This window comes from Phytophthora parasitica, assembly GCF_000247585.1.
Source record: "Phytophthora parasitica INRA-310 unplaced genomic scaffold supercont2.10, whole genome shotgun sequence".
NCBI classification, from domain to species: domain Eukaryota; phylum Oomycota; class Peronosporomycetes; order Peronosporales; family Peronosporaceae; genus Phytophthora; species Phytophthora nicotianae.
Window position 1 is genome coordinate 1,067,899 of NW_008648996.1, and position 26,659 is coordinate 1,094,557.

General features: G+C 50.9%; 14 protein-coding genes across 14 annotated transcripts in view; 5 read left to right on the plus strand and 9 right to left on the minus strand.

Moving 5' to 3' along the window:
• Nucleotides 1-1,436, minus strand: part of PPTG_06854 (TKL protein kinase) — a gene marked incomplete at both ends in the record, with an annotated part of 2,094 nt that extends 658 nt beyond the window's left edge. The window contains one exon of the mRNA XM_008900897.1: nt 28-1,436. Within this exon, the coding sequence (XP_008899145.1) occupies nt 28-1,436 (1,409 nt within the window). The remainder of the gene's footprint in view (nt 1-27) is intronic.
• Nucleotides 1,437-3,289: 1,853 nt separating this feature from the next.
• Nucleotides 3,290-4,268, plus strand: PPTG_06855 (hypothetical protein). The gene is made up of 3 exons (XM_008900898.1): nt 3,290-3,646; nt 3,724-3,797; nt 3,874-4,268. Exons 1-3 carry the CDS (start codon nt 3,433-3,435, stop codon nt 4,123-4,125), a joined length of 540 nt encoding a protein of 179 aa, XP_008899146.1. The 5' UTR covers nt 3,290-3,432; the 3' UTR covers nt 4,126-4,268.
• Nucleotides 4,269-4,297: 29 nt separating this feature from the next.
• Nucleotides 4,298-6,829, minus strand: PPTG_06856 (hypothetical protein; the record flags this gene model as incomplete). Its single annotated transcript, XM_008900899.1, has 1 exon — nt 4,298-6,829. The coding sequence occupies one exon, from the start codon at nt 6,827-6,829 to the stop codon at nt 4,298-4,300; it is 2,532 nt and encodes an 843-aa protein (XP_008899147.1).
• Nucleotides 6,830-6,966: 137 nt separating this feature from the next.
• Nucleotides 6,967-12,261, minus strand: PPTG_06857 (hypothetical protein; the record flags this gene model as incomplete). The annotated part of the gene is made up of 1 exon (XM_008900900.1): nt 6,967-12,261. The coding sequence occupies one exon, from the start codon at nt 12,259-12,261 to the stop codon at nt 6,967-6,969; it is 5,295 nt and encodes a 1,764-aa protein (XP_008899148.1).
• Nucleotides 12,262-12,626: 365 nt separating this feature from the next.
• PPTG_21971 (hypothetical protein) lies at nt 12,627-13,218 on the minus strand. The gene has a single exon (XM_008901139.1). The coding sequence runs from the start codon at nt 13,120-13,122 to the stop codon at nt 12,721-12,723; it is 402 nt and encodes a 133-aa protein (XP_008899387.1). The 5' UTR covers nt 13,123-13,218; the 3' UTR covers nt 12,627-12,720.
• A 38-nt stretch (nt 13,219-13,256) lies between these two features.
• Nucleotides 13,257-13,445, plus strand: PPTG_06858 (hypothetical protein; the record flags this gene model as incomplete). Its single annotated transcript, XM_008900901.1, has 1 exon — nt 13,257-13,445. The coding sequence occupies one exon, from the start codon at nt 13,257-13,259 to the stop codon at nt 13,443-13,445; it is 189 nt and encodes a 62-aa protein (XP_008899149.1).
• A 32-nt stretch (nt 13,446-13,477) lies between these two features.
• On the minus strand, nt 13,478-15,319 carry PPTG_06859 (hypothetical protein). Its single transcript, XM_008900902.1, has 2 exons — nt 15,111-15,319; nt 13,478-15,053 (listed from the first exon to the last, which is right to left on the minus strand). The coding sequence occupies exons 1-2, from the start codon at nt 15,147-15,149 to the stop codon at nt 13,578-13,580; spliced, it is 1,515 nt and encodes a 504-aa protein (XP_008899150.1). The 5' UTR covers nt 15,150-15,319; the 3' UTR covers nt 13,478-13,577.
• On the minus strand, nt 15,257-16,689 carry PPTG_06860 (hypothetical protein). Its single transcript, XM_008900903.1, has one exon. The coding sequence runs from the start codon at nt 16,356-16,358 to the stop codon at nt 15,474-15,476; it is 885 nt and encodes a 294-aa protein (XP_008899151.1). The 5' UTR covers nt 16,359-16,689; the 3' UTR covers nt 15,257-15,473.
• Nucleotides 16,690-16,712: 23 nt separating this feature from the next.
• On the minus strand, nt 16,713-16,916 carry PPTG_21972 (hypothetical protein; the record flags this gene model as incomplete). The annotated part of the gene is made up of 1 exon (XM_008901140.1): nt 16,713-16,916. One exon carries the CDS (start codon nt 16,914-16,916, stop codon nt 16,713-16,715), a length of 204 nt encoding a protein of 67 aa, XP_008899388.1.
• Nucleotides 16,917-17,976: 1,060 nt separating this feature from the next.
• Nucleotides 17,977-18,365, plus strand: PPTG_21973 (hypothetical protein; the record flags this gene model as incomplete). The annotated part of the gene is made up of 1 exon (XM_008901141.1): nt 17,977-18,365. One exon carries the CDS (start codon nt 17,977-17,979, stop codon nt 18,211-18,213), a length of 237 nt encoding a protein of 78 aa, XP_008899389.1. The 3' UTR covers nt 18,214-18,365.
• Nucleotides 18,366-19,080: 715 nt separating this feature from the next.
• PPTG_06861 (sulfate adenylyltransferase) lies at nt 19,081-22,131 on the plus strand (the record flags this gene model as incomplete). Its single annotated transcript, XM_008900904.1, has 1 exon — nt 19,081-22,131. The coding sequence occupies one exon, from the start codon at nt 19,081-19,083 to the stop codon at nt 22,129-22,131; it is 3,051 nt and encodes a 1,016-aa protein (XP_008899152.1).
• A 132-nt stretch (nt 22,132-22,263) lies between these two features.
• Nucleotides 22,264-23,636, plus strand: PPTG_06862 (tetraacyldisaccharide 4'-kinase). The gene has a single exon (XM_008900905.1). The coding sequence runs from the start codon at nt 22,272-22,274 to the stop codon at nt 23,427-23,429; it is 1,158 nt and encodes a 385-aa protein (XP_008899153.1). The 5' UTR covers nt 22,264-22,271; the 3' UTR covers nt 23,430-23,636.
• PPTG_06863 (hypothetical protein) lies at nt 23,237-24,231 on the minus strand (the record flags this gene model as incomplete). Its single annotated transcript, XM_008900906.1, has 2 exons — nt 23,237-23,968; nt 24,042-24,231. The coding sequence occupies 2 exons, from the start codon at nt 24,229-24,231 to the stop codon at nt 23,568-23,570; spliced, it is 591 nt and encodes a 196-aa protein (XP_008899154.1). The 3' UTR covers nt 23,237-23,567.
• A 500-nt stretch (nt 24,232-24,731) lies between these two features.
• On the minus strand, nt 24,732-25,922 carry PPTG_06864 (hypothetical protein; the record flags this gene model as incomplete). Its single annotated transcript, XM_008900907.1, has 1 exon — nt 24,732-25,922. One exon carries the CDS (start codon nt 25,920-25,922, stop codon nt 24,732-24,734), a length of 1,191 nt encoding a protein of 396 aa, XP_008899155.1.
• Between the last annotated feature and the right edge of the window lie 737 nt (nt 25,923-26,659).

A 26,659-nucleotide genomic window follows, 5' to 3' on the forward strand; every position in this document is an offset into this window, starting at 1 on the left:
TCACGTTGAATTGTCTGTAGCCTGTACAGCACTTCAGCCGCAGTCGGTCGGTCTTTCGGGGCCAAGGAAACACACGCATTCCCCAGATCGACCATCGACGCCAATGCGTCGCACGAAAACTGGACACGCAACTTCCCCATTGCCATCCGCTGGAGAATCGCCAAGTCACGCATACGGTGGCCTGATCCATCGCTGTCAGTGGCATGAGAGTAAGGCAGAACCTGCAGATCCAGTTCCGACAACACCACCCCGAACGAGAAAATATCGGCCTTGTCGTCGTACCGTTCTCCCATGAGAACTTCCGGTGCCATCCACAACGACGTACCCACTCCAGCCGTCATCGTATGGTCTACACGTTCGCGAGACACACCGAAGTCCGTCAACTTGGCATCTAGATCCGATGTGAGTAGAATATTCCTCGACTTGAGATCGCGATGGATCACTACAGGACTCAAGGAATGGAGATATGTGAGAGCGTGCGCAACATGCAGAGCGATCTTCACTTTGTCACAGTCGAAGCCAACGGGATGGTGGTGATTATGATACGACGTGAGCAGTCCTCTCAAATCCCCACCATCCATGAACTCAATAACGGCACAAACATCACTAAGCGCATCCCACGCGACACCCACGAACTCAACAATACAAGAGTGCTCAAGCGAAGCCATTAGTTTGACTTCAGCCAAGAAGTTGTTGACGTGGGCGACGCTCTTGCGGTGTGCTGGCAACATCCTCTTAACTGCGACTGAGAGTCCGTTGAAAGTTCCTTTGTACACCTCCCCGTACCCTCCTTGACTGATCAGGTTCTCCATGATAATCTTGTCTTTTGGAATTCGCGCTGTCGTTATCACATCGTCATCCCAAAGGTTCACTTTGTTACGTGAACGATCACGAGTATTACGAGAGGCAGTGCGTTGCGTCGTGGGAGTTTCATGAAAAGTTGCATTGCTGGTGTTAGCAACAGGGGACTGATGGTATTCGTAGCGTGCACCAATCACATCGGACCCGCCGTCTTCTACTAGGATGTCGTGCTTGATATCGATTTTGTTCTTGAGTCGTTTTCTCCACATGATTAAGACAATTCCGAGTTCGATAACTGTGAATATGATGATTATGACTCCTGCTAACGTTATTACAGAGCCCACGTCGCGATAGATTAGTTCCATCTTCACGGAAGTGAAGATGCATGCACTGATGCTGATAGCTGAAGTTAGAGCACACGTGATAATCCCCGCTACATTATCGTTGACGCAATAGATTGAGATGCGACTGATGATAGCTGCGACGAGGCATGCACTCGTGGGAGCCCAGAAAATAGCGTACACATCATAGAATATCCCGAACAATACACCGAAACCCACAGAGCCGAGCATCAGGGACACAGTTCCGGCAATCCCAATCGTAACATCTAAAGTGTCAATGACGATTTGAGGCATCTTGATCTCTGTGACGACGTTTTCTTGCGTGTGCTTCCCAATGAAATCAATAATGAGCCTGCGCTGTTGGATGTGTGAAGTCATGTGTACCCATCGAGTGCATTTGCAACGTTCGTTTCTGGACTTGGTAATGCAGTGGCAAGTTCTCGTGAAACAAAAGTCATCTACTGAGGATTAAGCTAATGATGACCGCTCAAAATGTTTGATCGTGACCTTTTGCAGTCAGAGCCAAAAAAAACTTCCTACTTTGTTAGTAGTCTTCTTGGTTCGTCTGCCTCAAAATTTAAAAAGGAACTTTGCTATCAGTACACGTATGCCCAATAATATCCAGAAGACAATGCAAACCCGTTATTAATTCGTATTATTTCCTTTGTTTCTCGGGCTATGCTGTGTTGCTCTCGTTTCGCGATATTCATGTAGTGATGCGATCTGGGTTATCACTGTCGGTTGTCTTGTCGCCTCCATCGTCAGTCGTTTCTTTCCACTTCTATACTGGTAAATCGTACGGTAATCAGAATTGTTTCAAGTGTCGCTACTCTACGTAGTTGCATTCTCGCTACCTCCTGGAATTCGAACAATTAACAGACAGCTGCGAAGTCTGCTACGACGGATGTTCCGAGCAATACTCGCGACTAAATGACTACTCCAAATGCGTGACTAGATGATAATGCTCCGATTGCTGCAGATCATACGTATCGACAGCGGAAAGCACGGCCACTCAAGAAATTCATGAAGTTTCACGTAACAAAGTAACCCGTTGGGGTGACAGCATTTTGCGACGTCCTTCAATTTTGATAGATCGGTGTATGTAGGGTATGTGATGTTTGAGGACTTGAGGCACAAGTATAATGCTACATAAGAGGCGACTAGTTGAAAATTCAGAAGCGACTAGTTCAACCCATTATGTTCGTTACGAGGCCGTGTTGCCTCACTGAACACATGAAGCCATCGCTTGTCGCTCGCAGAACGAACAGGTTCGCCACCGTTTCACGTGTTCGCTCACTTGCGAACACATGAAAGCTTAAGTTCGTCTTAGCCGAGGCTCATAACTACCACAAACATGGTTCTCAAGGTTCATGTGCCCTGCTTTGACCCACAAGTCTGTGAGTCCACAGGCTTTGGACCCACTGCAATATCATATCGCAATTAACCACTTCGAGCTAAACCTCAAGAACTCAGGCTCGGGTTTACTTCTGTTTTTAGGCGTGGTATCACCTCAACGCCATTTCTTCTTTTTAAGGCAACTATGAAAATGAGACCCGTTTCCGACCATTCTCGCGATTTTAGCGGTCAAATCTCACTTTCATGACAATTATTTTATGAAGCAAAATTAACAACCTAGGTTACAATTCGAGATGAATTGCGATTCGTAGTTGTGGAAGTATGTTCGTTCAAGTTGAATCCTCGAGAATCTCAATCTTTCTTATAGATTCGTGGTAAACAGTCTTGTCCGTAATTTTACATGTACGTAATCTCAGGTCTCTTGTACCAGGTACACGATTAAGTCACGATTCAAATTGAGAGCCGCCAAAGTCAAATTACCTGTAATCTCTTATGGTCTTATTATCATCCTAATCACCTCCAAATACGTATTTTTTCTTCAGAAACATTCCTTCGACCACTCTATAGTGACACGTCTGTGCTAGTAGACAGGGCTCTGCACACGTTTCTTGTACACTTTGATTTTTGTCGGCTCTCAATTTAGAAATCGACTTCTCTCAATTTGACCCTTGAAATGGTGTAATGTGTTCCTATAATTACGAGTATTTTTCAATCAGCAGTAGCTCGTGACCACAAAATAGCATTTGTTAAACCTGTAGTGCAGCAGAGGATCTCATCCATTTTTAGGAGCACGGTCGAGGACGTTCAGTGCTTCCAGTCTTATCGACCTCAGTAAGTTACAATGATGGTAGTATTGCACGGCTCCAAGGTGCTCGTGTATTTTTCATTTTTCAGCTGATGCAGTAAGCGCTTTCTCCTCCTCATCTTTTTCACGATGCAACTCTACACGCTTGTGATGACGATTTTGGGTGCGACAATTGCGACTGTGAACGGCATTCCAGTTATTTTCCACAACAACTGCGCCACCAGTATTGGTCTGTACAACAATGAATACACAGAGACAATCAAGTCAGGAAGAAGCAGCACTCGAGACCTCCAAGAAGGCTTTAGCGGCATGTTTCGTAATGGGATGAACCCTCAGGCAACTCGTACGTATTATTGTCTTCTATCTCGCATGATTGGAAATTCGTAGCTTACGTTCCATTTGTTGCATGGTCAATTACAGTTGCCGAATTCTCGGTCTCGTGGGGATTTTTGTGGTATGACATCAGTATTATTCCCACGAGTCCACAGAGCGGGGTAAGTGAAACTATGTTTAATTATGTTTAATGCTTCAACCCAATTATACACTAATCTGTCACGACATAATCTTTAGCCTGGACAATGTTCGTCTCTGGCCGATTGCAAAAGAGTCACCGGTGGCGTAGGTTTCAACACCCCGATTCAAATTGCTCCGTCCGGATGCGCTGCAATCACTTGCTTGGCCGACGGATGCTCTGACGCCTACAACTTCCCAGGCGACAATAGTAAAACCCACGCTTGCCCCAACACTACACCCAACGTCGATGTGACTTTCTGCCCGGGAAACGCGAAGCTGAAGCGTCCTCACCGATCGCTGCGTAGCTAGACGAGTACGAATGGAGCCATTTAAATTAACTAGCAGGGCTTTGGAATACTTTTATAAAGGATGACACGCACAGTGATGACGATTCGAGCGTTATAAAGATCTGAGAGAAACAAATGAAACGAGTCCTTTGTTATTAGTACGGTAGCAATTTGATGTGAATATTTTATTTTTGTTATTGTATAGAGCACGCTTGACTGGTTACATGATTGCCATCAGATTTTCCACTCGTACGGGGCGATTTTAGTGAATCTGCGACTCCTGTTGCACTGAAATTGACTTGAAAAGTGGCACACACGGGTCGATGATCCGACGTGCGAAAGTTTGATTGGCTGCGGTAGCTAAGGAGCTCGATATCATGCAGCTTATCATTCGACAGATACAGCACTCTATCCGTCCAGGAAGGTATACGCTGCTTAGAGGACGTGTCGTACACATCACTGCGTTTGTCGAATTTGTACGTGGGTCGAAAGTGTAGTTGACCTTCTCGAAAGTGAGGAAACACATTCCCAACTTTCATCTCGCGTTGCAGCTGGTCGTTCGCATACAGCACTTCGTACTGATTCCGAAGCAGCAGAGTGTCGACCATACGTCTAGTACCGTTAATACGGTAATTGAGATCACCATACCAAAACACCCGGTCGAAGATCTCGCTCACGGTGCGTTTTGAACCAGCTGAGACTCCGTTAACAACCGTCGGCATGGAGAATCGATTCACCGATGTCCGGCCGAGTCCTTGTAGTCCATTACTGTTAGGACTGCCAAGGATTAGTGGAGCCACAGCCATTTCGTTTGTCAAGGATAACGACGTAGCTGCTGAAGGCGAGAGTTTGAGCTCATGGTTGATTCGATGAAAATTGCCATTCCGCTTGGAAACGTTGCGTTGATGTGCGTCAAAGTGACAATTGACAAAGGCGAAGCTCGTATAGCCCACAGTGAAGGCGATTCCGACGCCTCCTTTGTTGCCAAGCTGATTGCCAAGTCCCGTCGCGACAGCATCTGATCGGATATTGCCGAGTAATGGCAAGACACTTGTGTGTACAAACACGACATTGTGTATCGCCGTGAGGGCATGCGACGCCACGAGAATGTAGTCTTCTCCCAGCGTGTTCCTTAACTGATCTTCCCAGGTTTTCTTAGATGTGAACACGACGCTTTTCGCGATTGAGTTCACACATTCTTCGCTCCCCACTGCCACAATGTGATATTTGTTTAACCGAATCCAGAGACGTAAGTCATCAGTGGGTTTCTTGGCATGCATGTTCCAGGTGCCACAAAACACTCGTAGTCTACCCCTAGAAAGGAATTGAGTCTGCGTCACACTCTCACCAGGTGTAGCCGATTGATTCAAATCCTGCCAGTCGTCCAGTACTTCCAAGTCGATTTCTTGTGGCCACTCGCCAACCTCATCTGGATCAGAATAAATCCCATGTTCCTCGTCCGAGTCTCCATGTACAGGTCTTGGTGGTGACATGGACTGAAGTTGAGACCGCTTTCGTCTTCGCCGTCGCCTCTCCTTGTCAGATATCGGCATCTTCTTACGTACCAGGACTCCACGGGCTCTGGTCTGAATCTTGACGACAGCTTCTTGCTGTAACTCGTGAAGAGCTTCGTCTCGGATCTCTTCGTCCAGTTCAAGTTGTCGTCGTCGTGCCTTTACTCGTCCATGGTAACCACGTACAAGTGCTTGGATCCTCATCGCCATGAAGTGATGCAGATCGCTATATTTCTTCTCCTCAAACTCTGGTAATAACGAAGAGGAAGGTCCGCTATGACTGAGAGTATGTCTTCGAGAAGATCGTGTAGTGTGTTGACGACTATTTCTTCTGTGGTCATGTGGAGGTCGAGCTGTACGATTAGATCTTCGACGCTGAAAGCTTCTATTTGTCTCGGATGAACTAGAACTGGAGGAACAAGAGCATGAGCAGGAAGAGCACGAGGAACACGATCCTGGATCAGAACATGAACAGGAACAGGACGAGGAACACGATCTCGAAGATGAGGAAGCTCGTGGTGAGGTGGACGGCTTCAGTTGAGGTAGGTCCAATGGAGGAATAACTACCTCAGGCTGTGGTAATGGCAATGCAGTCGTGATAATTTCGATCGGAGGACCAAGTTCAGTATCTGTGGCCAAAGTGCTTGGTGGTTCTACTTCTTCTAGTGGTGGATTAACAACTTCCTCAGCGAAGACTCTGGGAGATTGTCGAAACATTGTTTTACATTTCTTGAATTTCTTCTTCAGAGCCTTCTGGATTGTCAGCGCTGCCGAATCGTGAGAAGGCTCTTTCAATTTCTTCGGTAGCATCTCGATCGTCGTTGAATTGGTAGAATCCTCCAACGGCCTCACGATTAGATTTTCACTCATTATGTCTTCAGCCTCATTCAGTGATTTAGTACTCGCCTCCAATGTCCGCACTTCTTCAGGTTCAGCAGCACATAGCGACTCAACTCTATCAACCGCTGGTACATCTTCTTCCATCATCTTTTCCAACTCTCGCTTCTGCTTCTTTTCATCCTTTCGTTGTTGTTTCTCAGCAGCTCTCGCTCTTCTCTCCACTTTTTTCTTCCTCAAAAGCTCCTTCTGTCGCTGTGCCTTAGCCGCTTCCGTCGGAGTCGACACACTCGCCTTCTGTCTACTAGGTGACACCTCGTCATGTGGCTCCTCACTCTTCTCTAATTCCTCCACCCCAACTCGATAGCGAGGCATCACCAACTAACTACCTGCAAAACTACAACGAATTTTCTTCAAAAGCCCCCTAACTATAGAAAACCGTTGTAATAACAACCAAATAGGTATTCAAGCAATTACTACGACCAATATGCAGGCCAACCACTCGATCTCTCTTATCCTTTGAGCGTAATGATGGCCACATTGATGAACGGAGCCAAGAAATAGACCAGCACCATGAACAGGATGCAGCAGAAGCAGCATGTAAGTCGGTGACAGATGGAAGGGCCCAGTAGATCGTTGAGCACCTTGAACGGGTTCAACGAGAACGACAAACGTCCAGCCGGAGGAGGCAGATACGGCGAGTTGTTGGGCGAAGAGCGGCCCTGACCCACGGGATTCTTCTTCGCGTTCTCCGCTGGAACCAACTCGAGTGACACACACACTTCGCCCATGAAGTTTCGAGTGTTCGTCTTGTGGTCGAGACTTTCCAGCTTCAGCCACTTGGAATCCGCCGGGTCGTCCTCATCCCAGAGTCCCGTCGCCTCTCGGATCTTCTTGACCGCCGCGTCATCATCGGACGACGCCTTCTTCTTCTTCTTCCTCGTCTCCTCGTCATCCTCATACACTTGAACGTTCGACTTGAGCTTGTAAGCGCGACGGAAATACGGTCCAAGGTCCAACGTGTGCTCTCCGATCGCATCGTTAGCAGACAGCACGTCCTTGTCCCAGCCTTGGATGTGGAAGTACGGGATCTTGGTGTTGGTTTGCTTATGACCCAGCGTGATTGGGAACTTCATCCGCCAATTGAACGAGCCTTTGCCCTTCTTCGCACGCCAATGAATGTCCGTCTCCTGGTAATCCGATCCTTCCATCCAGCAGCGGAAGAACAGATCATTCATGTCTTCCAGCGTGTCAAATGACGGCACATTCCGCGCCTTCCAGACCACCACGCGCAGCTCCATATCGACGGGTGGAGGCAACGAAATATCGATCGCTGGATAGTCGTGCGCTTGGGCAGGACTCAAAATGTCGACCCACAACTTGACGGTACCCATCGGTGCTCGCGACGTCGGGATGTTCAGTGTCCGCGTCTCCAGTGGCTTCAAGCGCAGTCGACTGGACGTCTCGTACATCTTGCCCATGGCCTGCCATCTCCTGTCAAACAGTCGATCTTCGAGGTCAATCGTGGTCTTTCCGATCAAGTCGTCGCCTCCAATGAGGTCGTGGTCCATCGCTTCGATCGTCAAGATGCTGGCACCCGGGAGCTTGGCGTTAAACATGAACATCTTGTAGAAATCCGGGTCCGTCGTGTCTTCGATGTAATTCTTGCGGTCGCTGATCTTCTTGTCTCCCAGTTTTAAGCGCAAATAAGGGTCCGATTTACCAGGACGGCCATTCAATCCGATATCCATCGGAGCAAAGCCCACGCCGTCCAAGACGTACACACGCACTTCATACGGGAGAGTCTGGAGTAATGTATCAAAGTCGAACAGCGGTTTTTCATCCTCTCGTTCAATGACTCGGATCAACCCCTTGAAGTATCCAGCCATCTTGTACATGCCCACATCGTCTCCAACACCTCGAGATTTCTTGGCGAACGGGTTGATCGCAGCCAGAAGAGACGATTTCTTCTTCTTCTGGCCAATATGCAGTCCATACTTCTCGAACGGGGTTGTTTTAAGCTCGGATTCCAGATCACCGTCCAGTAATTCGCGGTGTTTCAAGTATTTCTTTGAGTCCGGATCGTCCTCTTCTCCAGCCAGCGTCGAGTGTCTAGACGAGGCTTCTTCAAAGGCTCCATTAGGATCAAAGTCCACGCCCATACTCTTCAACGCCCCGAAGACTCCAGCACCATTATCCACCGACTCCATTCCAGGCGAGTCGTCCGGCTTGACTACTTTGCCCAATAGAGGCGCGTCGTCTCCCCATTCGTCTGCAGATTCCAGCTCAATCTCAGCCAGCGTATCGTTCTGTGGCGGACGATAATGCTTGGACCACGGGATCTTGGAGCTCATTTCAATTGACGCTGAGCCCACAATGGGCGTCTGGAAACCTCCGAGTCGAGTGTCCTTCACAATAATGTTCAATCGGGGCGCAAAGTGCGCGTTCTCAGGCAACTCAACCTCTTTGACGATACGCTGCAGGAAGTTGGGGTTGCTCCCAGACGGACGTTTGGACTTTTCCGTGATCATTTCCTGTGCTGCGTGGTCCTTACCACCCAGAACGAACTCGACAAATGGCAGTTGAATAGGCAAGAACTGGTACGGCTCCATGTTGCGCAGACCCAAGACGGTGATCTCCAAGAACGCCTTACGGTTCCTCGGTACAATGGACGGCGCTCGTCGCACTGTTTCATCCGGAAATTGCTTGCGGATAAGCTCCAAAGATGCCAGGATTTCACCTTCACAGTCTCCGGGTTCCTGGAACATGATGCGATGCCATTGAGGGTCTGGGAGAGACGGCTGGTGCTCGCCAGCCACTTGATCTGACGACCGGATCACTGCGTCTGAGAGGTTGAGAGCAGCTAGACCGACGAAGTCATTCGAGTCAAAGTCGTCGTAGTCCATGACGCGCAGCATCACTTGAGGTGCATACTTGAGTTCTGGTAAGTTAACGTCAAAGTGCAGCGTCTCGTACCACAATGGATCTCTCGTTTTCTTCTTCTTGGAAGTCAGCATCTCCTCCCCCATGCATCGAACAACCAGGAACGGATCCAAAAGGCCATTGGAGTCAGCAGGAGGGAGTCGTCGACCTTGATAAATGTGCACACGTAACTGGTACGGGATACGTTTATTCACTGCGTCCAAGTCGGAGCGATCCCATGCCGTCTGCATCGCCATTTCTTCCGTTCCAAAGCCCATACGTACCAGCACATTACCAGGGAACGTCTCGTCCTCTAATGCGTCGATAGCTTGGTCTTCCTTCATCGATATCCAGTCCACTTCATTGTTGAATCCACCAGCAAAACCCGTATCATTATCGCGAGCTGGACGGCCCTCGAACAACTCCTTTGCAGTAAAGCGACGGAAGCACACAGCCTTGCGGGTATCTCCCTCTCCTCTGCACAGATACAAGAAGATATCAGGCACTTGAGACAGATCTTCGGGGAGCAACATCTTCTCGCTCTCTTCCATGTTATTCCACTCCACAGTCCCGTTCACGTTACGATTCCGGGACGACGCAATCTCATTGAGACCACAAGACATCACCAGCTGCATCTTGGCCTTCTGTCCGGGACGTTTGGAGCTCATGAACGACGGGATCTGGCTGCCCCATACAAAGTGCGCTCGCAGTCGATAGATGCGCTCTCGAGGGTACAGATCTCGAGGAATGCGCTTCGTGTTGCGCTTCTGGTTCGTTTCGTCGAACGAGTTGTCGTCATTGTCCAATACACGCAGCGTAATGAGAAGACGACCGCGGTAGGTGCTGGCAATGTCAGGATACGTGTTCATCTGCTTCTTCATCGAGTCGCCAATCCCAACCGACTTGAGGCGCAGTGGAGCGCCGTAGATATTGGCCCAGAACGGTCCGATCTTCCCACCCATCGCCTTGACGAGCTTCACGCTCTGGTACACATACCCCACCAACTCGTCTGATCCCACTTGATCCCAATCGTACACAGCCAACTGGATGGAATCAGCCATCGACGGCTCACGGATAACCAGCATCAGCTCTTCATTAAAGCTCGGACAGAGCTCGTCTCGTCGACCTTTCTTAGTGCGTACACGGGTGCGAATTGCGTCTCCTCCAGCGATGGACCCCTTAACGTAAGCATCCAGACCACCTCTTCCGACCACAGCAACATCCATCGGTGGCAAATGTTCAGCTACATGGATGACGGCGCCTAAGAAGCGCACGTGTTGAGTGACACTGGGTGGCATGATGACGTTGTTCATGTCTGACGACGCTCCTTCGCCGAATGGAGACGGAGGTGGCACGAGTTTGTCTCCTGGTCCGATGATAGAGATGGAAGCTCGCAGATATCCCTGAATACCTTGGTTTGTAGTGTTCGCGATGTCCGTAAGACCGATCCAGACGTTGGCCAGCTGATGGTTCGCTTGAGAATAAATGTACGACACATCGAATTGCGCGGCGCCGATGAGTTCCGCTCGTTGGAACGTGTTGGCGTCCATGACACTCAAGCGAACGTAACCCATCTCGACTTCAGACTTGTCCAAGTTACGGAACGGGAAGATCAGTAGATCGTCCCAGAAACAACTGAGCACTTGCTTCTTCACGGCAGTCTGTTGTTTCTCTCCAAACACTTCCACATACACGACTGGATCGGATGTTCCAGTGGAGTCCTTGGGCACCAGGTCGCGCGCTTCAATGACGTGAACCTGCACATTGTAGTCACCCGATTTGATCTCAAAGCTGCTCAACTCGGACATTAACGCCGCCTGCTTCTCCGCTTTCTCTTCTCGTTCTTTCTTCAGTTCTTCTTCTGACTTTTTATTGGCAGCACTGTCGTCAATCTCCACGCCATCGTTATCATCCGAGTCGTAGTCTTGATCGGGCACTCCAAAGTTCGGTAAAAAGGTCGATTTCTTCTTCTTCGCTGCGATATCCCGCGCGTCCTTATCGTACGTCCATAACAGTGTTAGTAACAGATATCCCCGCTCCTGTTTGTCCTTCTTGCCCTTCTTGCCGCCCAGTTCCACTGTGATATTCTTCTCCACATTGGGCTGTAGATCTCTTAAAGACACGTCTGCTTTGCCCATAAAGTCGTTGATCGTAACGTCATAATCTTCCACTAAAATGGACAAATTGTTCTTCACGTCGGGGGCGAAGAAGCCGAACTTCTCGTTCCACTGAGGTTTGAGCGTCTTCTCCTTCTTCGTGGACTCGTGTTTCTGTCCGTTGAATGTGAAAAACACAATAGGGTCACTTGTTGTGCCGTTATTATCCATACCGAGCAGATTGTTGCCCGATTTCAGCGTCACGTAGAGCAGGTTGGGCGGCTCGTTGCTCACGGCCGAAGGTTTCATCTCCAGCATGGGGTTGATGTTCACTCCTGTGCCTCTGCCGGCCATGGACTCCTCGGGTACGAGTCGCTCCAGTACAACGCGGAGTTCGCCCTTGGAGTCCTTCTTCATCTTCTCGTGCTTGGTGAGCTGGAACCAGTTGTCCAGTGGCTCCTTGAGCTCAATAAGCAGCGACGCAGGGATATCCACGACGCCCAGTACGGCGTCGCTCAGGAAGCCATTGTCCGAGTCGCGTAGCAGCAGTCGCAGCGTCGACACGACACGCAGATCGAGCTTATCGGCCACCACGAACGTCTCGTCCCAACGAGGACTCAGCGTTTTCTTGATGACGTTCGTCTTGAAGGTGCCACCCGCAGGCATCACGGTACCTTTGGAGTCCAGCAGAGTGATGGTCACATATGGGTCGCTGGTACCGCCCATGTCGGCCGCCAGGATGCCACGCGCCTCTACAACGTTCACACGAATGCCGCCTAGACACGCCATGGCGCACGGGTAGCTAGCGAGGGATACAGAGAGTGGTGTGACACGGAGAGACTATGAGAGGGTAGCAAGACGCAGACGTCTCGAATGAGATGTGTGGCGCTGGTCAGGGAGCTGCAGGGAGCACTCGACAGCGTCGTGTACAGCGTCCGGCGAAGTGGCGGGCGAGCGGTTGACTGAACGAAACGGCCATCTGGGTTCATGATTTGGGTCTACTGCGACCATCTGGACGAGTTCAACAACTTACTTAAAAATTGTAAGGAAGAGAGGATTTAGTCGGGCGCAGCAGGTAGCTGGCGCGAAAGTGGATGTTCAGCTTAATGATCCAATCAGAGAGCAGCAAATAAAATGTATTCAGTCTATCATTTCGCTTCAACAAGAGAGTATTTTGTGGCAATAATTGCTACTGTTCCTGGCCTCGGTGCGTCCTCCTCAATTGCCCCAATCCAGGAGAGCTCGAGTTCAACCGCCGCCACTTGTGCTTGCCTCACTTCGAGCAGCTCTCTCGTCCATCCGTGACGCCTTCCCCGCCTCCGCCATCTCCTGCTCCCACTGCACGCTGCAAATGCGCCTTCCCTCGCTGTAAGAAACAGGGTGTGAGCCCTCACAACAACGAACTTTTTTGCCATCGCCATCTACAGTCGGTGCTGCTGCTGGACGCGCATGTTGAAGGGAAACCGCAACCTGTGAGATATCGTTACACGAAGAAGAGAGATGTGCGTTTGTGCCAAGTGGGACTCTGTCACAAGAACGGAAGTTACCCGCACGGCGAGATACTTGTGTGCAGGGTCCACTTGGTGCAGCTCGAGGCAAAAGAGCGATACGTTGATCCAGCGAAAGCTGCAGAGTACGCATTTGATCCATCGAGAGACCAAATTGCGAGCCGAACTACAGTTTGTAACTATGTGGACTGCAACAACAGCCACGTGACAAACAAATATCACGGAGCCTTCTGTGCCGAGCACTTGCCTGTCATTGACGACCTGCGCAACAGAATCATGATGGCAAAGTGTCTTGGAAATGAAGCGGTGCAGATCCCGCTGCGGTACGAGGAAATCTTCCTACGGAAGTTCCTGGACGAACGCCACGTCCAGTACTACAACGAACTGGTAGCGAAGCATGGATACGGTGCTCCAGTCGTGCATGTACAGGGCAACCAGGCTGTCGGGCTCTCAAGTGGAGTGTGAGCCGGATGGAGAATATCTGCTCAACAGATTGTGTAGCTAAATGGAATGTATATTGCAATAACTGTGACTTCAAGACATTTGAGAAATCGTTTCGAATATTTTTTTGTGAGTTTAAAACCCTGCGTGCTCTGATCAATAGAAAGTAGTCGTGATGACGGGGGCTTCTTTGGCAGGGCTCACTTTTTCCAATACCTTCTGTCCCATGTCCGGGTCTTCCAGCTTCTGCAGCAGCTTGGCATTCAAGCTTCTCTCACGGCTGTTCATGAGTGTTCGAGGCAAATGCAGAGGAGACATGGGTTGTCCCTGCCTCTGCTCGGCCATTTGCACGATCAACTTCTTCTGGAAGCTCTTGTTGCGTTGGCGTATGCCTTGGACATGCCGTTGTTGGGCCTCAAGCGCAGCTCTTCCCTCAGCGTGATACTGACGAGCAAACGTTAGATCATCCTCGACTTCTTGACGCTCCCGTTGCTTCTTCTGCGCTCGCTGCACCAACAAGAATTTCTGTCGCTCGAGTGCCTCTTTGTACCGCGCGTCTTCCTTCTGCTGCTGCACTAAAATGTCCGCTGCATCTTTTTTCTTCTGATACTCCTCAGCACGCCGTTCGTCCTCCAATGCCTTTTGCCTCATCTGGGCCTGTAAACTCTCAGCAATTCCCATCCGCTGGTCACGACGTTGGAGATTCATTTGCAATCGACGCATTCGATCTTCATCCTCTTTCGCCAATCGACGCGCATACGCCTCCATGAGTTCCACATCTTCCTGGTGCTCCAGCAACTTGGCTCGGCTTTTCTGCCTCTGAACGCGCGTGTTCTCGTCCTGCAGTTTCTTCATACGTGCGTGTTCAGTCTCGCGACGATGACGAGCGTCTTCCTCTAGACGCTTCAGCTCGGCTTGGACACGCTCCACTTCAGCTGCCTCGTCCTGTTTACGCTGAGCTTCACGTTGCTCCGCTGCAAGTTTCTGCTGTCGAAGCTGCTCGTCTCGCTCGCGACGGACTTTGAGGATGCCTTCGTGCTGTTGCTGCAATTTGGCGCTCTCTTGCTCGCGCCATTTGTTTATATCTTGCACTTGGTATTGGAACGCTTCTTCTTTCATCTTCTTCTCCGTATTACGACACTTGGCTTTCTCCTTTTGTTGAGCATCCAACCAAGCTTTCTGCATTTTCTTCTTCTCCAATAATTTAGCCTTCTCTTTCTCCTGGTCACTTTCGAACTCCACAAGAGTGAGTGCGTTGAGAAGCACCCACTCATCCTGTTCCTTAAGAGCTTCCAAGTTGGCTCGAGAGCCTCTAGTTACGGATTCGCCTCCAGCACTTACAGTAGCTCTAACCCCATCTGCATGGTTTCCTCGAGCATTGTTATCTCCGTTAGTGCCGTTAGTGGTGCCTGATTGCTTGAGTTTCTGGCGCTCCATACTCATCTTCTTGACCACAGCTTCCAGTGCCACGATATCTGCCTCCATTATCCGCTTTTGCGAGTGAAGCAACAGTCGATTGGCCATTGAGGCGATGGAGGAAGCGAACGCCGGATCTTGCTTCGCATATTTCGCAGTGAGTTTGGCTGTCAGAGCATCTACCACAGCTTGTCTTTTGTCACTCTTCACTTCCTCCTGCAACGTGAAAGATCGTTAGAGGCGATGCAGAATTCATCCATGTCATAGACCTACCCGGATCAACAGAGATACAGCCTTGGCGCGATTGCTCATCCCAAGTAGCTTCAAATTAGTGCTGGACACTGCGCAATTGTCTAGGGGGTTGCTGCGCACGCGTACGCGTGGAGTATGGAGATAATTGGGGAGTTGAAGTGAAGGTGATCACCATGGAGCTCGCGCTAGGAATAGCAACAAGAATCGACTATTTTTACACATCTGTGACGTGTGCTGAATTGGCAACTTTTTCGAGTTAGTTGGCAACCTTTTCGAAAAAGTATGAGATACCAGGCATGAATCATGTATACATATACTACTACGTTAGGAACAGAGTACCATTAGACTGCTTACTTGGTACAGTACATGTACATTTGGCGTTGCTTACGCGAACTTGGCTCGCTTTGGTTCGACTGGTTCGGGTAGCTTGCGCTTAGGCATCGGCACCAATACGCTGGTCTGTTCCTTGTACTGCTGGTAGCTCTTCAACTTGCCCCAGCGCTGATCCGCGTCCTCTTCAAGCAGCGGAATGCCAGATCGGAAAATAATCAGCAGCGTCATGAAGGTCGGGCTAACAGCAGCACCGCATTGCAGTGCGAAGCTCGGCAGCGTGTGCACTGCCACTAAGAAGACGCCGATCCACATCATGATCTCACCGAAGTAGTTCGGGTGGCGGCTGTAGCCCCACAGTCCGGTGCGGATGAACTGGTCCTTGTTGCGCTTGTCGAGACGGAACTTGGTCTTTTGGTAGTCCGCCGTGACCTCGATGATGTAGCCAACAACCCACAGCGTGGTGCCGATGATGTCGAGCGGCTTGACCTCCGGGTCGTCGACGCCGTGTACGACACTGAGCAGCGTAGACAGCAGCGTAAAGAAGACCCAAAGACCTTGAATGTTCCAGGCAGCCAGGTAGCATAGCGGGTTTACGATGATCTCGGCAAAACGCTTGTCGCTGCCGTCTTTGCAAATTCGCCAGAACAGGAACGACCCGAGACGTACACACCAAAGCCACACGAATGCCGTGAGCAGAGTGTCGCGCCACGACTTCGTCTCGGAGTATTGGTAGGCGAGCATGGAGACGGTGGCGTAGGTGGTGGAGCCCGTGAGATCGAAGTATCTCTCAGTCTTGTTGGGGATACCGTAGATTGCCGAGAGCCACTGGATACCAACGCAGACACCGGCATAAAACTTCAGGTCTGTGACGTAGCCCACAGCAGCCACGAGCGACATACAAGTCAGCAGCTCGCGTAAGTCTTGAGCGAAGCCCATTGTGTGTTGAGTAGTTTGGACGAGGAGGAAGCTGTGGTTTGCGGCCTGCCGGGGCAATTGGAGAATGACCACGAGCGACCTCCACCAGGGAAGATCGGTATGGGACCTTCAATGCAACATGCGCAAGTTGCAGTGACTGTGGGGCACGGGACAGACGAGCAGCTGGTCGCCCAAGATATTATGCCATACTTTATGGCCAGGTTCCAGATAACCTAGCGTGCTTGTGAGGTCGGTGGCAAGTTTCCGCGAAGCAGCATAAGATTACAGTAAATTTTGCCAATGCCGCTACGCGGAACGCGATGCCAGACGCTCTACTACTATCGAGGCACGTTCCAAAGATGACTGCGTACATTTTCACTGGGTGTCCACCGTGGCATACTGCTGCGTGGTGTACCATTGGCTACCAATTTTGGTGAGCTTTGACTCAGAGCTCCAAGTCTGAGCCCGAAACAATCTGGCTTTGCCTCTTTTTTGCTGGTTATGTGATCCCCACATCGCATGACCAGGCCTTCCCGCCTGCCGCAGGTCTTCGAGTCGACCGCGCACTGCGCGGTCCATGGCTGACCCGGCCAGGAATTAATTAATGCGGCATAACATCGGTCTCAACTCAACTAAATCGTAGGTGCCAATTATGCCAAAAGATTTCGTAATACTGTAGTTTTGTGCGCCGCCGAGGCCATTAACGCTAAAAGCAATCTTTTGAGTGCTGCGTCTGAATCAGTCTTACGCCATGCCGCCGCGTCTGTTGATCTGGAAACAGTAACTCAGTCTGCAGATTAGACTCTAATTTGCGGGCTGAGTTTAGTGAGCTCGGGCGCTGGAAAGCTGCTACAGTTTTCAATTTTCTCGTGCCTGTCGCTTGAGGTCGGTACAGCATCAACCTCAAACGAGAACAGAGGTGTCAGAACCTCGAATACTCGCTACCTGCTTCATCCGCTTCCCGACTCCTTCGCGATACATAAGTGTCAAGCAGCGTGATTAGTGGTGGCGTCAACAGTTACGGGTAAGCTTAGCAGAATTTTGCCTTTGTCTAGCGACAGGACGGCTATAGCGATTTGCAGTGATAGTCTGGTGATGAGTGCTTTTGCAATGGCAGCAAAAGTAAAACCGTCGAAGCCCAAGACGCCGCACTAGACTCAAACATTGAGACGTATATGGATCGGGCTGTGGGCTCATGCGCTTTCAAAGCTACACTGAGATACCAAGCTTGAGGCAAACACAACAATGGACCATGCATTCTGGTGGAGACAGCAAACAACGTAAGTCCTGCTAACTTCCGAAGACAAGCGGCGATTGTTTGTACGAGTAGCATCTCCTTATCCAAGATTGCGATGGCTGCATCCACTTTCGGTGATGTTGACAGCACTGAACCACCAAAAATACCAACTCCTGCCACGAACCAACGTGGTCACGAGAGTAGCGATGATCAATTCCGATGGCAGCAACGATCACTTGTCCACTTAGCTCAAGCGATCCTGATCAAGCAAACGTGGCAGCCGTAGACTCTTCAAGGACAGCAATTGTTGTCCTCAAATACTTCCAGCCCATGCTTAAACCTTAGCATAGTAGCTTCACAACACGATCACTTCGCTCGTTTGCAGCCGAGTGCAGCTGTGGAATGTCTACAGCACAACGCATTCACATCGCGATCACCACACAAACACCTCCCAGCCATCATCAGAGATCGTGCCAAAGCTGGAATCTCGTACTACATGTCTTCCTGGCCCCTGCTCCTGCCAAGCTGCCAAACCACTGCAATGCCTCCAGCCATTGTGGCCGCTGCAATGCAGGTATCATCGATCGGTTGCACAAATTCGTCGTCGTAGAAGAGAGCGATCGCAACGACCATACTTGAAGAGTTGCTGCTGTGAGCATCGTTTAGCCTTTGATAGGTTTTGTACGGCTTCCACGTAATGCTGTCACATGTAACGATGAAGAACTCGCGCTACCTTGGGTCCCGTTTCGCCATCATGACCACTTTCGAGTTCTCCTACACACCTTCGCCGCGACACGTGAGACCATCAAGTGTCGAAGTGGTCGATCTTGAAGCGATGTTAGCCCGTTTATGAAGTATATTGACCTTCCGGCGGGCCAATGAACGCAAGCTGCGCTTAACTGTCATCAATCCGGTGGTGGCGTGACTGGCACGCCCGACGCAACGGGTACGATAGTAGGCCTAAGGCAACCGATTCTAACCTCCACTATTTTAAACACGATATAAAGAGATACACGGTCGGTTGCAGCAACCTAACCGGGCTCAATTCAATTGACGCACGGTTGATAACCATCGTGATTGGCTCTGTGTCTGCCACTTAAATTGAAGAATTGCTTGACGCAATGGAAGCCGACTTCGCGCCCAACTGCGCAAGCACCGACTGCTCGCCCACGTAATCCCGCCGTAGAGGTCAAGGTATTGCCAGCTCTGTGTGTACGGCAGCCAGCGCCATTCGATCGCTCTGCAAATTCGGGCTCATGCCATCCCGGTGTGCGGCGTACATCGTCAAGCCATTTCGATAGTCAACTTAACTGGTATGTCGCGTCTCTGTATTTCCTCCATACAAACTTCCATAGAAACTTCATAAACCACCGGTTAGGTTTAGGTCACAGAGTGTTGGTCCCTTCAGATCTGTCCGCGCCCTGTGTGCGCTGAGCCATTTGCTAATCTGCGCGAGAGGCAGCAAAGTGTTGTGCTTCCTGGCTTAAGAACCCCGCTACCGCAGCCATGAGCGACGCCCTGTACGCGTCTGTGAAGCAGGATGACCTCGAGTGCAATGACGGCACGGCCAGCCGCGTGTTCTCGCGCGGTCCGGACTACGATGAGCGCCGCGAGTTAGTCAAGAAGTTCGTCCTTGCCGCGCTCGTGGTGATGCCCTACCTGGTGCTTATTGCTCTCTTCGCGGGTGTGGGCAGCCCCGCCCACAGTTACAGCAACACACCGGTCATCGCGGTGTCCGACCTGGCTAACCAGACACAAGTGGACCAGGTGTGCGCGGACCAGCGCTTGCAGAAGCTCGACATGCAGCGCAATGTCTACTACGATTCGTCGCTGCTCTCGCGTCCGCAGCGCTACGCAGCGTTGCAACAAAAGGGTGCCACGCTATGGTTCACAGGCCTATCCGGCAGTGGCAAGAGTACAGTTGGTCGCGCACTTGAGAAGGAGCTGCTGCGTCGTCGTCTGCACACGTACCGACTGGACGGAGACAACGTGCGCATCGGCCTCAACCGCGACCTCGGCTTCTCCGAGACAGACCGCGCTGAGAGCGTGCGTCGTGTGGGAGAAATGGCCGCGCTGTTCTCCGAGGCTGGCGTTATCACTCTTGTGGCGCTCGTGTCGCCCTTCCGAGCTCGTCGCGATGAAGTGCGCGAGCTGCACAAGAAGATGGGCATTCCATTCTACGAAGTCTTTGTCGACGTACCCGTGTCGGTGGCTGCTGATCGAGATGTCAAGGGTCTATACAAACGTGCTATCAAGGGCGAGATCAAGGACTTCACGGGCATCTCGTCACCCTACGAGGAGCCACTAAACCCTGAGATCCACCTCAACGCCTCAAGTCAGTCGCTCGAAGACGAAGTCAAGATGATCCTGGACAAACTAGAGACTGAAGGACTTCTCACTGGTGTAGAGCAACCGCCTAGTGGATATCCTGGTGTGGCTGTGGCGGACGGAGGCAACGCTGTCGCCACATTCCCGAACTTGTTCCCCGATCAGCCGAGTGTCTCGCGTCCAGACAACTACGACCAGCTGCCCCGTGTGCTTCTCCGCGATGAGGACGTGCACTGGTTGCAGATTATTGGTGAAGGTTGGGCTGCTCCTCTGCGTGGCTTCATGCGTGAAGGTGTCTATCTGCAATCGCTGCACTTCAGCAGCGTGCTGTACGACACAGACAACCTGACGGACGGTAACTTGGCGCTTCACAAGCCCACCAACTTCTCTGAATACTCCAGTGAGTTCGTGTCCAAGGGCGAACGTGTGAACATGCCTGTGCCTATCGTCCTCCCGATCAACGACGCTGCAAAGGAACATATTGGCCAGTTCAAGCAGGTTGTGCTGGTTAGTCCGTCTGGTGAAGAGCTCGCACTACTCAACGACCCCGAAGTTTTCGACCATCGTAAGGAGGAGCGTATCACGCGCACTTTCGGTGCCATGGACAATGGCCATCCCTACATTGCTGAGATCCTCAAGTCGGGTGACTATCTTCTGGGTGGTGAGATTGAGCTGCTCTCTCGTATCAAGTATAACGACGACTTGGACCAGTACCGCTTGACCCCAACCGAACTCCGTAAACGCTTCGAAGAAATGGGCGCTGACGTGGTGCTTGCCTTCCAGACGAGAAACCCGACACATGCTGGTCACGCGTACCTTATGAACAACGCCCGTGAGCAACTGATCGCTCAGGGATACAAGAACCCTGTCCTGTGGCTGTCTCCTCTTGGTGGTTGGACGAAAGAGGACGATGTTCCTCTCGATGTGCGAGTGCGTCAACACGAGGCGATTCTGCGGGACGGTATGCTTGACAAGGAGAGCACTGTGCTTGCTATCTGGCCGTCTCCAATGATCTACGCTGGACCGCGTGAGGTGCAGTGGCACGCGAAGAGCCGTAAGAACGCTGGTGCTAGCTTCTTCGTTGTTGGACGCGATCCTGCTGGTATCAAGCGCTCGGATGGTGACAAGGACGATATCTATGCCGGCGATCACGGCCGTTTCGTGCTGCACATGGCTCCTGGCATGGAGGACTTCAACATCTTGTCGTTCTCCAAGGTATACTACGACGTGCAGGACCACAAGATGAAGCCGATGGATAGCAGTCGCAAACAGGATTTCCTCTCGATTTCTGGCTCGCGTATGCGCAAGATGGCTCGTGAAGGCCTGCAAAAGTGCGAGGGCGACAAGATCCCTGCTGGCTGGGAAGACAAGCCCACGTGTGTTCCTCAGGGTTTCATGGTCAAGTCTGGCTGGGACATTATGATTGACTACTACCAGAACATCAACAGTCCGCGCTGGATTCCGTTCGCCACACAGTTCTCCAAGCCTGTCGTGGACACGTCTCGTTCATTCTCGTCCGAGGGCACGTTTGGTCGCACCGACTACAAGCTCCTCTTCAAGAACAACAAGGGCGAGAAGATCTCTCCGTGGCACGACATTCCGCTACATCCGGTTGACTCGAAGGACAACAGTTCGTACAACTTCATTGTGGAGATCCCCAAGGGCATTGCGCACAAGATGGAGGTGAACAAGGAGGAGAAGTACAACCCGATCATGCAGGACACGACACACAACGGTACTCGTGGACGCGACTATCTGTACGGCGTTCCTTTCTTCAACTACGGTCTGTTCCCGCAGACGTGGGAAGATCCGAGTGTGAAGGACCAGAGTGGCAATGGAGGCGACAACGACCCGTTGGATGTGATTGAGGTCGGTGCGAAGCAGTTGGCTATGGGCTCAGTGAACCCTGTCAAGATCCTGGGCAGTCTCGAGCTTGTTGACCAGGGCGAAGTAGACCACAAGATCCTGGCCCTTTCCCTCGCTGATGCGGACGCTGACAAGATTAACAGCGTGAGCGACTTGCAGAGTGTGAAGCCTGGTGTGCTGGACGCACTGGTAGATTGGCTCAAGAAGTACAAGATCCCAGAGGGCAAGTCCGAGAACGTATTCTCTCAGGAGAAGCCCACGTCTGCAGAGGCCGCCAAGCAGATTGTAGCGGAGACACACGAGCGGTGGCAGAAACTTAAGGCAGGAGAGATTAGCGTCAAGGACGAGTTCTGGCTAAACTAGCTCGGCCACTTGAAGGAATAAATGTTTGAATAGCTTCGTAGTGGCGTGTGGTGTCCTTAATCTTTAACGTGTGTCTGCTATCCGACACGAGGTGCTTATCTTGATGGTGTCCGTATCTCCCACTTGTCTCTCGTTCAAGTATGGCGCAAGTATGGCGCCGTTGGCATCGGCAATGGCACGGCTCCGTGTTGGCAGCGCTGCGTTCGTCTCGTTGGCTGGTTGACGTGTTGGCGGACAGGAAGCAGCCTGCGCTAAGTCGCGTCTACGGCTGGATCATCGACCGCAAGCGTCGAAGGGAGACAGGTCACGTGCAGCGAATCGCTCCCCCTCACATTCCCGTATTTAGTGTAGGGAACGTCACCTTTGGAGCTACGGGGAAGACGCCGTTCGTGCAGTTTTTGATCGACTACGTGCTCAAACAGGGACGGGAAGATCTCGTGCCGCTGCTGCTAAGTCGCGGGTATGGCGGCGACGAGTGGCGGATGCTGGCCAAGCAGTTCCCGGCCTGTCAATTAGCGTTGGGAGCTGATCGTGTGGCGATTGGCGCAGCTAAAGTGAAAGAATTAGGAGGAGACACAGCGCCATTAAGTTGCGTGGTGCTGGACGATGGATTGCAGCAGTGGAGACTTGCCAAGGACCTGGAGATCGTCATGGTAGACGCTTTGCATCCGCTGGGTAACGGGCTGCTGCTTCCGTGTGGGAGTCTGCGAGAGCGGCCACGTGACGCATTGGTACGAGCTGATGTAGTGGTTGTACACCACGCAAATCTACTTGCTGAAGAAGAGTTGAAAGTGTTGATGACAAGCTTAAAGGCGCTGTTGGACCCTCAACGGCATCCAATTGTTGCTACATCTAGGATGAAGGTGGTGGGGCTCATTCCAGCTCATACATTACTGTCGGAAGAGAAGAGTGACGGTACTGAGGCTGCAGTGGAGATAGAGAAGCTACCCTTGGTTGATCGCTCAGTATTGATCGTGTGCGGAGTTGGTAACCCCGAGTCCGTAACAAAAGTGATGGAGAGTTTGGCTCGCTGGGTTCGAGTGGAGCTGAAAGCGTTTCCTGACCACCATGCGTTCACATCAGGAGATGTTGACGATATTTTTGAGCGGGTGCGAGAGCTGCGGAGCAACGGAAGCGTCACAGTAGTGACAACCGAGAAAGACTTCGCTCGGTCACCAAGAGCTATGAGAACTCTCGCTGATAACGTGGATCTCCGAGTGCTTCGATGCGAGCTGGAGTTGCAGCACAATAGAGATCAAGTGAAGGAGCGAATTAACTCACTCTTGAACATAACGTAGACAATAAGCACTTATCGTCGAGTGGAATGCCTTGGAGATAACATCCCAACGCGTCAACGTGAAAAAGATCTGATGATATCGATGTGGGCTGTGTTTCGAGCGGTGATTCTCGCTTGCGATACTGCGACTATGCGGTACTTACTTGGTTTTCTTCTTCGCCTTGAACCTGTGCTCCTCTAAATCGATAAAGTTGTCGCACTCTTCGTCTCCATCGCTGTCCTCGTCATCACTCTGGTCCTCACTCTGGTCCTCACTTGCTTCACCTTCCTCAACCTCCTTCGTCTCCGTCGTCTTGGCGTACTTTTGCTTGGATTTAGCTCTGCGACTTGCTTTCTTACGTCGCAGCTTGTCGATCTTCTGGCTGCGTTTGCTCAGCTCCCCGTTCACGTGGTCATCCAGCTTTTGCAGCAACAGCTTGCGAGCAGCGCGGCGGTTGCCGTCCAGTGATCGCGTCTTCTGGCACTGCACCTGTAGCCCCGTGGGCACGTGTGTCAGTAGCACACAGTTGCGCACCTTGTTGATTTTCTGTCCCCCTTTGCCTGACCGCAGCAATTGAACAGCGTCAGTCAGTGGACGTCAGAAAACGTTCGTCATGGAGAAGACCCATCGTACCGGAGCCTTTCACGAATGACTCGGTCAGGTCGCTCTCGTTCAGCTCGACATCGATGCGCTGCTTGGATCGGTCAGCACTGAACTGCTGGATACCAAGGAGGATAGTTTGCAGTGGCGGCGTCGACGACGGAGGCGTCCAAGCCCTCCGACTCGGAGTCCGCGATGCGGTGCGCAACAACCGTATGAACATCGAGGTCACTAAAATGGGAGGCACTCTCGTGAGGAAGTGTGCATGTTATGGTTGAAGTAAGAGTGATGGTCACTCAGCTTCTGAGCGCTTTCGCATTGTCCGCACTCTACAATTTTCTTCGATCCAGTCAAGACCAACGACATCATGAATGAAAACGCGGAATCCAAGCAGCTAACGGACATGCGAGGCGGCGATTTTTTGACGACGCAAGCTCCCTGCAGCTCAACCAGTCCATCAGAGTTAGAGAAGTAATTAAAACTTGAGAGTGGTGAAGTGGCAAGCCTCGTTCTCTTTATCCTGGTGGTGGCGATCTGGTTTTTGTTTGCTCCCTAAAGTGACAACTAGCACCAAGATACGAGAACGGACGATTCCAAGCAACGCAGCGCACCCGTCAGCCATAACAAGTAACAAGCGAGGGTGTTTTCTGGTATTTCTTGTTGTATTTATCCACCCGCTTTGCCACAGACGCCCCAACCACGAAATTTATCTTCACCGCTTGGTTAGAACGCTAGCAGGTCGGTACCACCGGAACTGGATGTGTTACCGCCGCAGCTGCTGGAACTATTGCTGCTGCTGCGTGAGCCTTCGGGTGGGAGGTGGAATTTCTCCACCTTCAGCTTCCGACGCTCCCGTTTGACACCGAAGCGTGTATTGCTTGGTGCGTGGCATGCCAGAGCATGCACACGTGGCAGTTTAAGCAAAGTCAAAGAGCCTTGGAACTCTTGCAGTTCATCAGGTAGCAGATCCCGCGTGCCAGCAAAGGAACTCAGCGTCAGCACGGAGTCGCTCAGATGCCGAAGCTCATTGATAAACGCAGCAGGGAAGGCGCTCACCGCATCACTACCTAGCAACGCAAGACACACGGCACCCGTCGATTGGCTTAGCAGTGCCCGCAGCCTTCTGAAGAACCCGAACAGTGCCATCATATGCGCAGCGTCAGGAGGTCCAAATAACGGCGATCCCAACCCAAGTATTCCAACACGCAACACTTGGCCGTCTCCATCCGTTTTCTGCTGCTGCGCTAGCTCCTCGATCGCAAGGTAAATACGCTCGTACGTGTCGCCAACGTCAGTCCCCGTTATCCAACTCAACGGATCGATGGCAATGGGCTCATTAGCCGCCACCATCTCCCGATGCATCGTCTTGGACAGGTCGTAGCTGTGGCAGAACCGTTGCTTCTGATTCTGTTGCTTCTGGTCGTACTTGCCATACTGCCACGCGATAGTCAACGGTGCATCATCCTTCGCTTTGTCTGCGAGCTGCTGCTTCACTTGACGTTGGGCAAGGCTCAGCTCCAGCGGCAGTTGCTCGTTGACAAACGCCGTCGCATCGGGGGACACTACTGCAACGCGTTGCTTGCCGTCGACGACGCCTTCAGCCACAAAATATCGTAGCATATCAATGGCCAGAGCTTCGGAGGACCCGGAGCTCAAGTCGAGACGAGAAGACGTAGCGTCAGAGACGGGCACGGACGTCTCCACCACATTTAACGTACGCAACAGCAAACCACCGCCCAAAGCTGCGTCTAACTCGTTTATTCCAGAGGACACGAGTGTCTGACCATTGAGAAACGGCTTGGTCCCGCTGCGTAGTGATGACGAGGAACCGGTGGACTTGCGTCGAAAGCTCATCGAGTCTTGATCAGCGCTTATGATGCTTTGCTTGGATGATGTACAAAACACTGCTTTCATGTCGTACCGGTATCATGAATCTCGAGCATGACCAATATTATTGGTCCCAACGAAGAGCGCCGGTCCCAATAAAAATGAATTTTGCCAGCACTTTTGTGTTTTTTCTGTAAGGTAAATTGATACCAATTATTGCAGTACATAACGATAGCGACAATTTTGGTCCAAAACAAAAAATTACACTGAAAAACAACCAGTACTGGCTTCCAGCCATATTATAATTGTCAACGACAACGAACTTGTAGAACTTTCGATGAAAATGTCGCTTGCCGTTGGATGGCATTCAGACGAAAAAACCCATTAAAATTTTGATGGGTTTTTTTCGTCTGAATGCCATCCCAGTTAATCAGCATGCGTACGGACGAGTTTTCGGAACTAAGTTGTCATTTATAAAAGAAAATACCGGTATCGCTAACTCAATACAGTACATTCATTTAGTTTAAAATTTAATTGACAAATGAATAGCTATTAAATATTTGGCAATCATTGAATTAAAATTTCAGAATTTGAAAAGCAATTAATTCGTTCTAATGTCTTAAAACCACAAATTCAAAACAATATTCGATTTTAATACGTAAATCAATTGGCAATTATTCCTGGAGTGAATAATTTTACATTAGTAGTACTATTTCTTAGTCATATATGAATGATAATATTATATATTATATATCCGACAACCAATCCATACCAAAATTTATCCGACTTCCGACGTTTCCGACGCTGTGTGTGGATTTGTATGT

Coding starts and splice junctions, on each gene's coding strand:
- PPTG_06855 (XM_008900898.1), top strand. CDS start 3,433: ATGCAACTCTACACGCTTGTGATGACGATTTTGGGTGCGACAATTGCG. Junction 3,647..3,723: donor GATGAACCCTCAGGCAACTC/GTACGTATTATT, acceptor GGTCAATTACAG/TTGCCGAATTCTCGGTCTCG. Junction 3,798..3,873: donor CCACGAGTCCACAGAGCGGG/GTAAGTGAAACT, acceptor CATAATCTTTAG/CCTGGACAATGTTCGTCTCT.
- PPTG_21971 (XM_008901139.1), bottom strand. CDS start 13,122: ATGGATCAAATGCGTACTCTGCAGCTTTCGCTGGATCAACGTATCGCT.
- PPTG_06860 (XM_008900903.1), bottom strand. CDS start 16,358: ATGGGCTTCGCTCAAGACTTACGCGAGCTGCTGACTTGTATGTCGCTC.
- PPTG_06859 (XM_008900902.1), bottom strand. CDS start 15,149: ATGAGCAATCGCGCCAAGGCTGTATCTCTGTTGATCCGG. Junction 15,054..15,110: donor CTGTATCTCTGTTGATCCGG/GTAGGTCTATGA, acceptor TTCACGTTGCAG/GAGGAAGTGAAGAGTGACAA.
- PPTG_06862 (XM_008900905.1), top strand. CDS start 22,272: ATGGCGCAAGTATGGCGCCGTTGGCATCGGCAATGGCACGGCTCCGTG.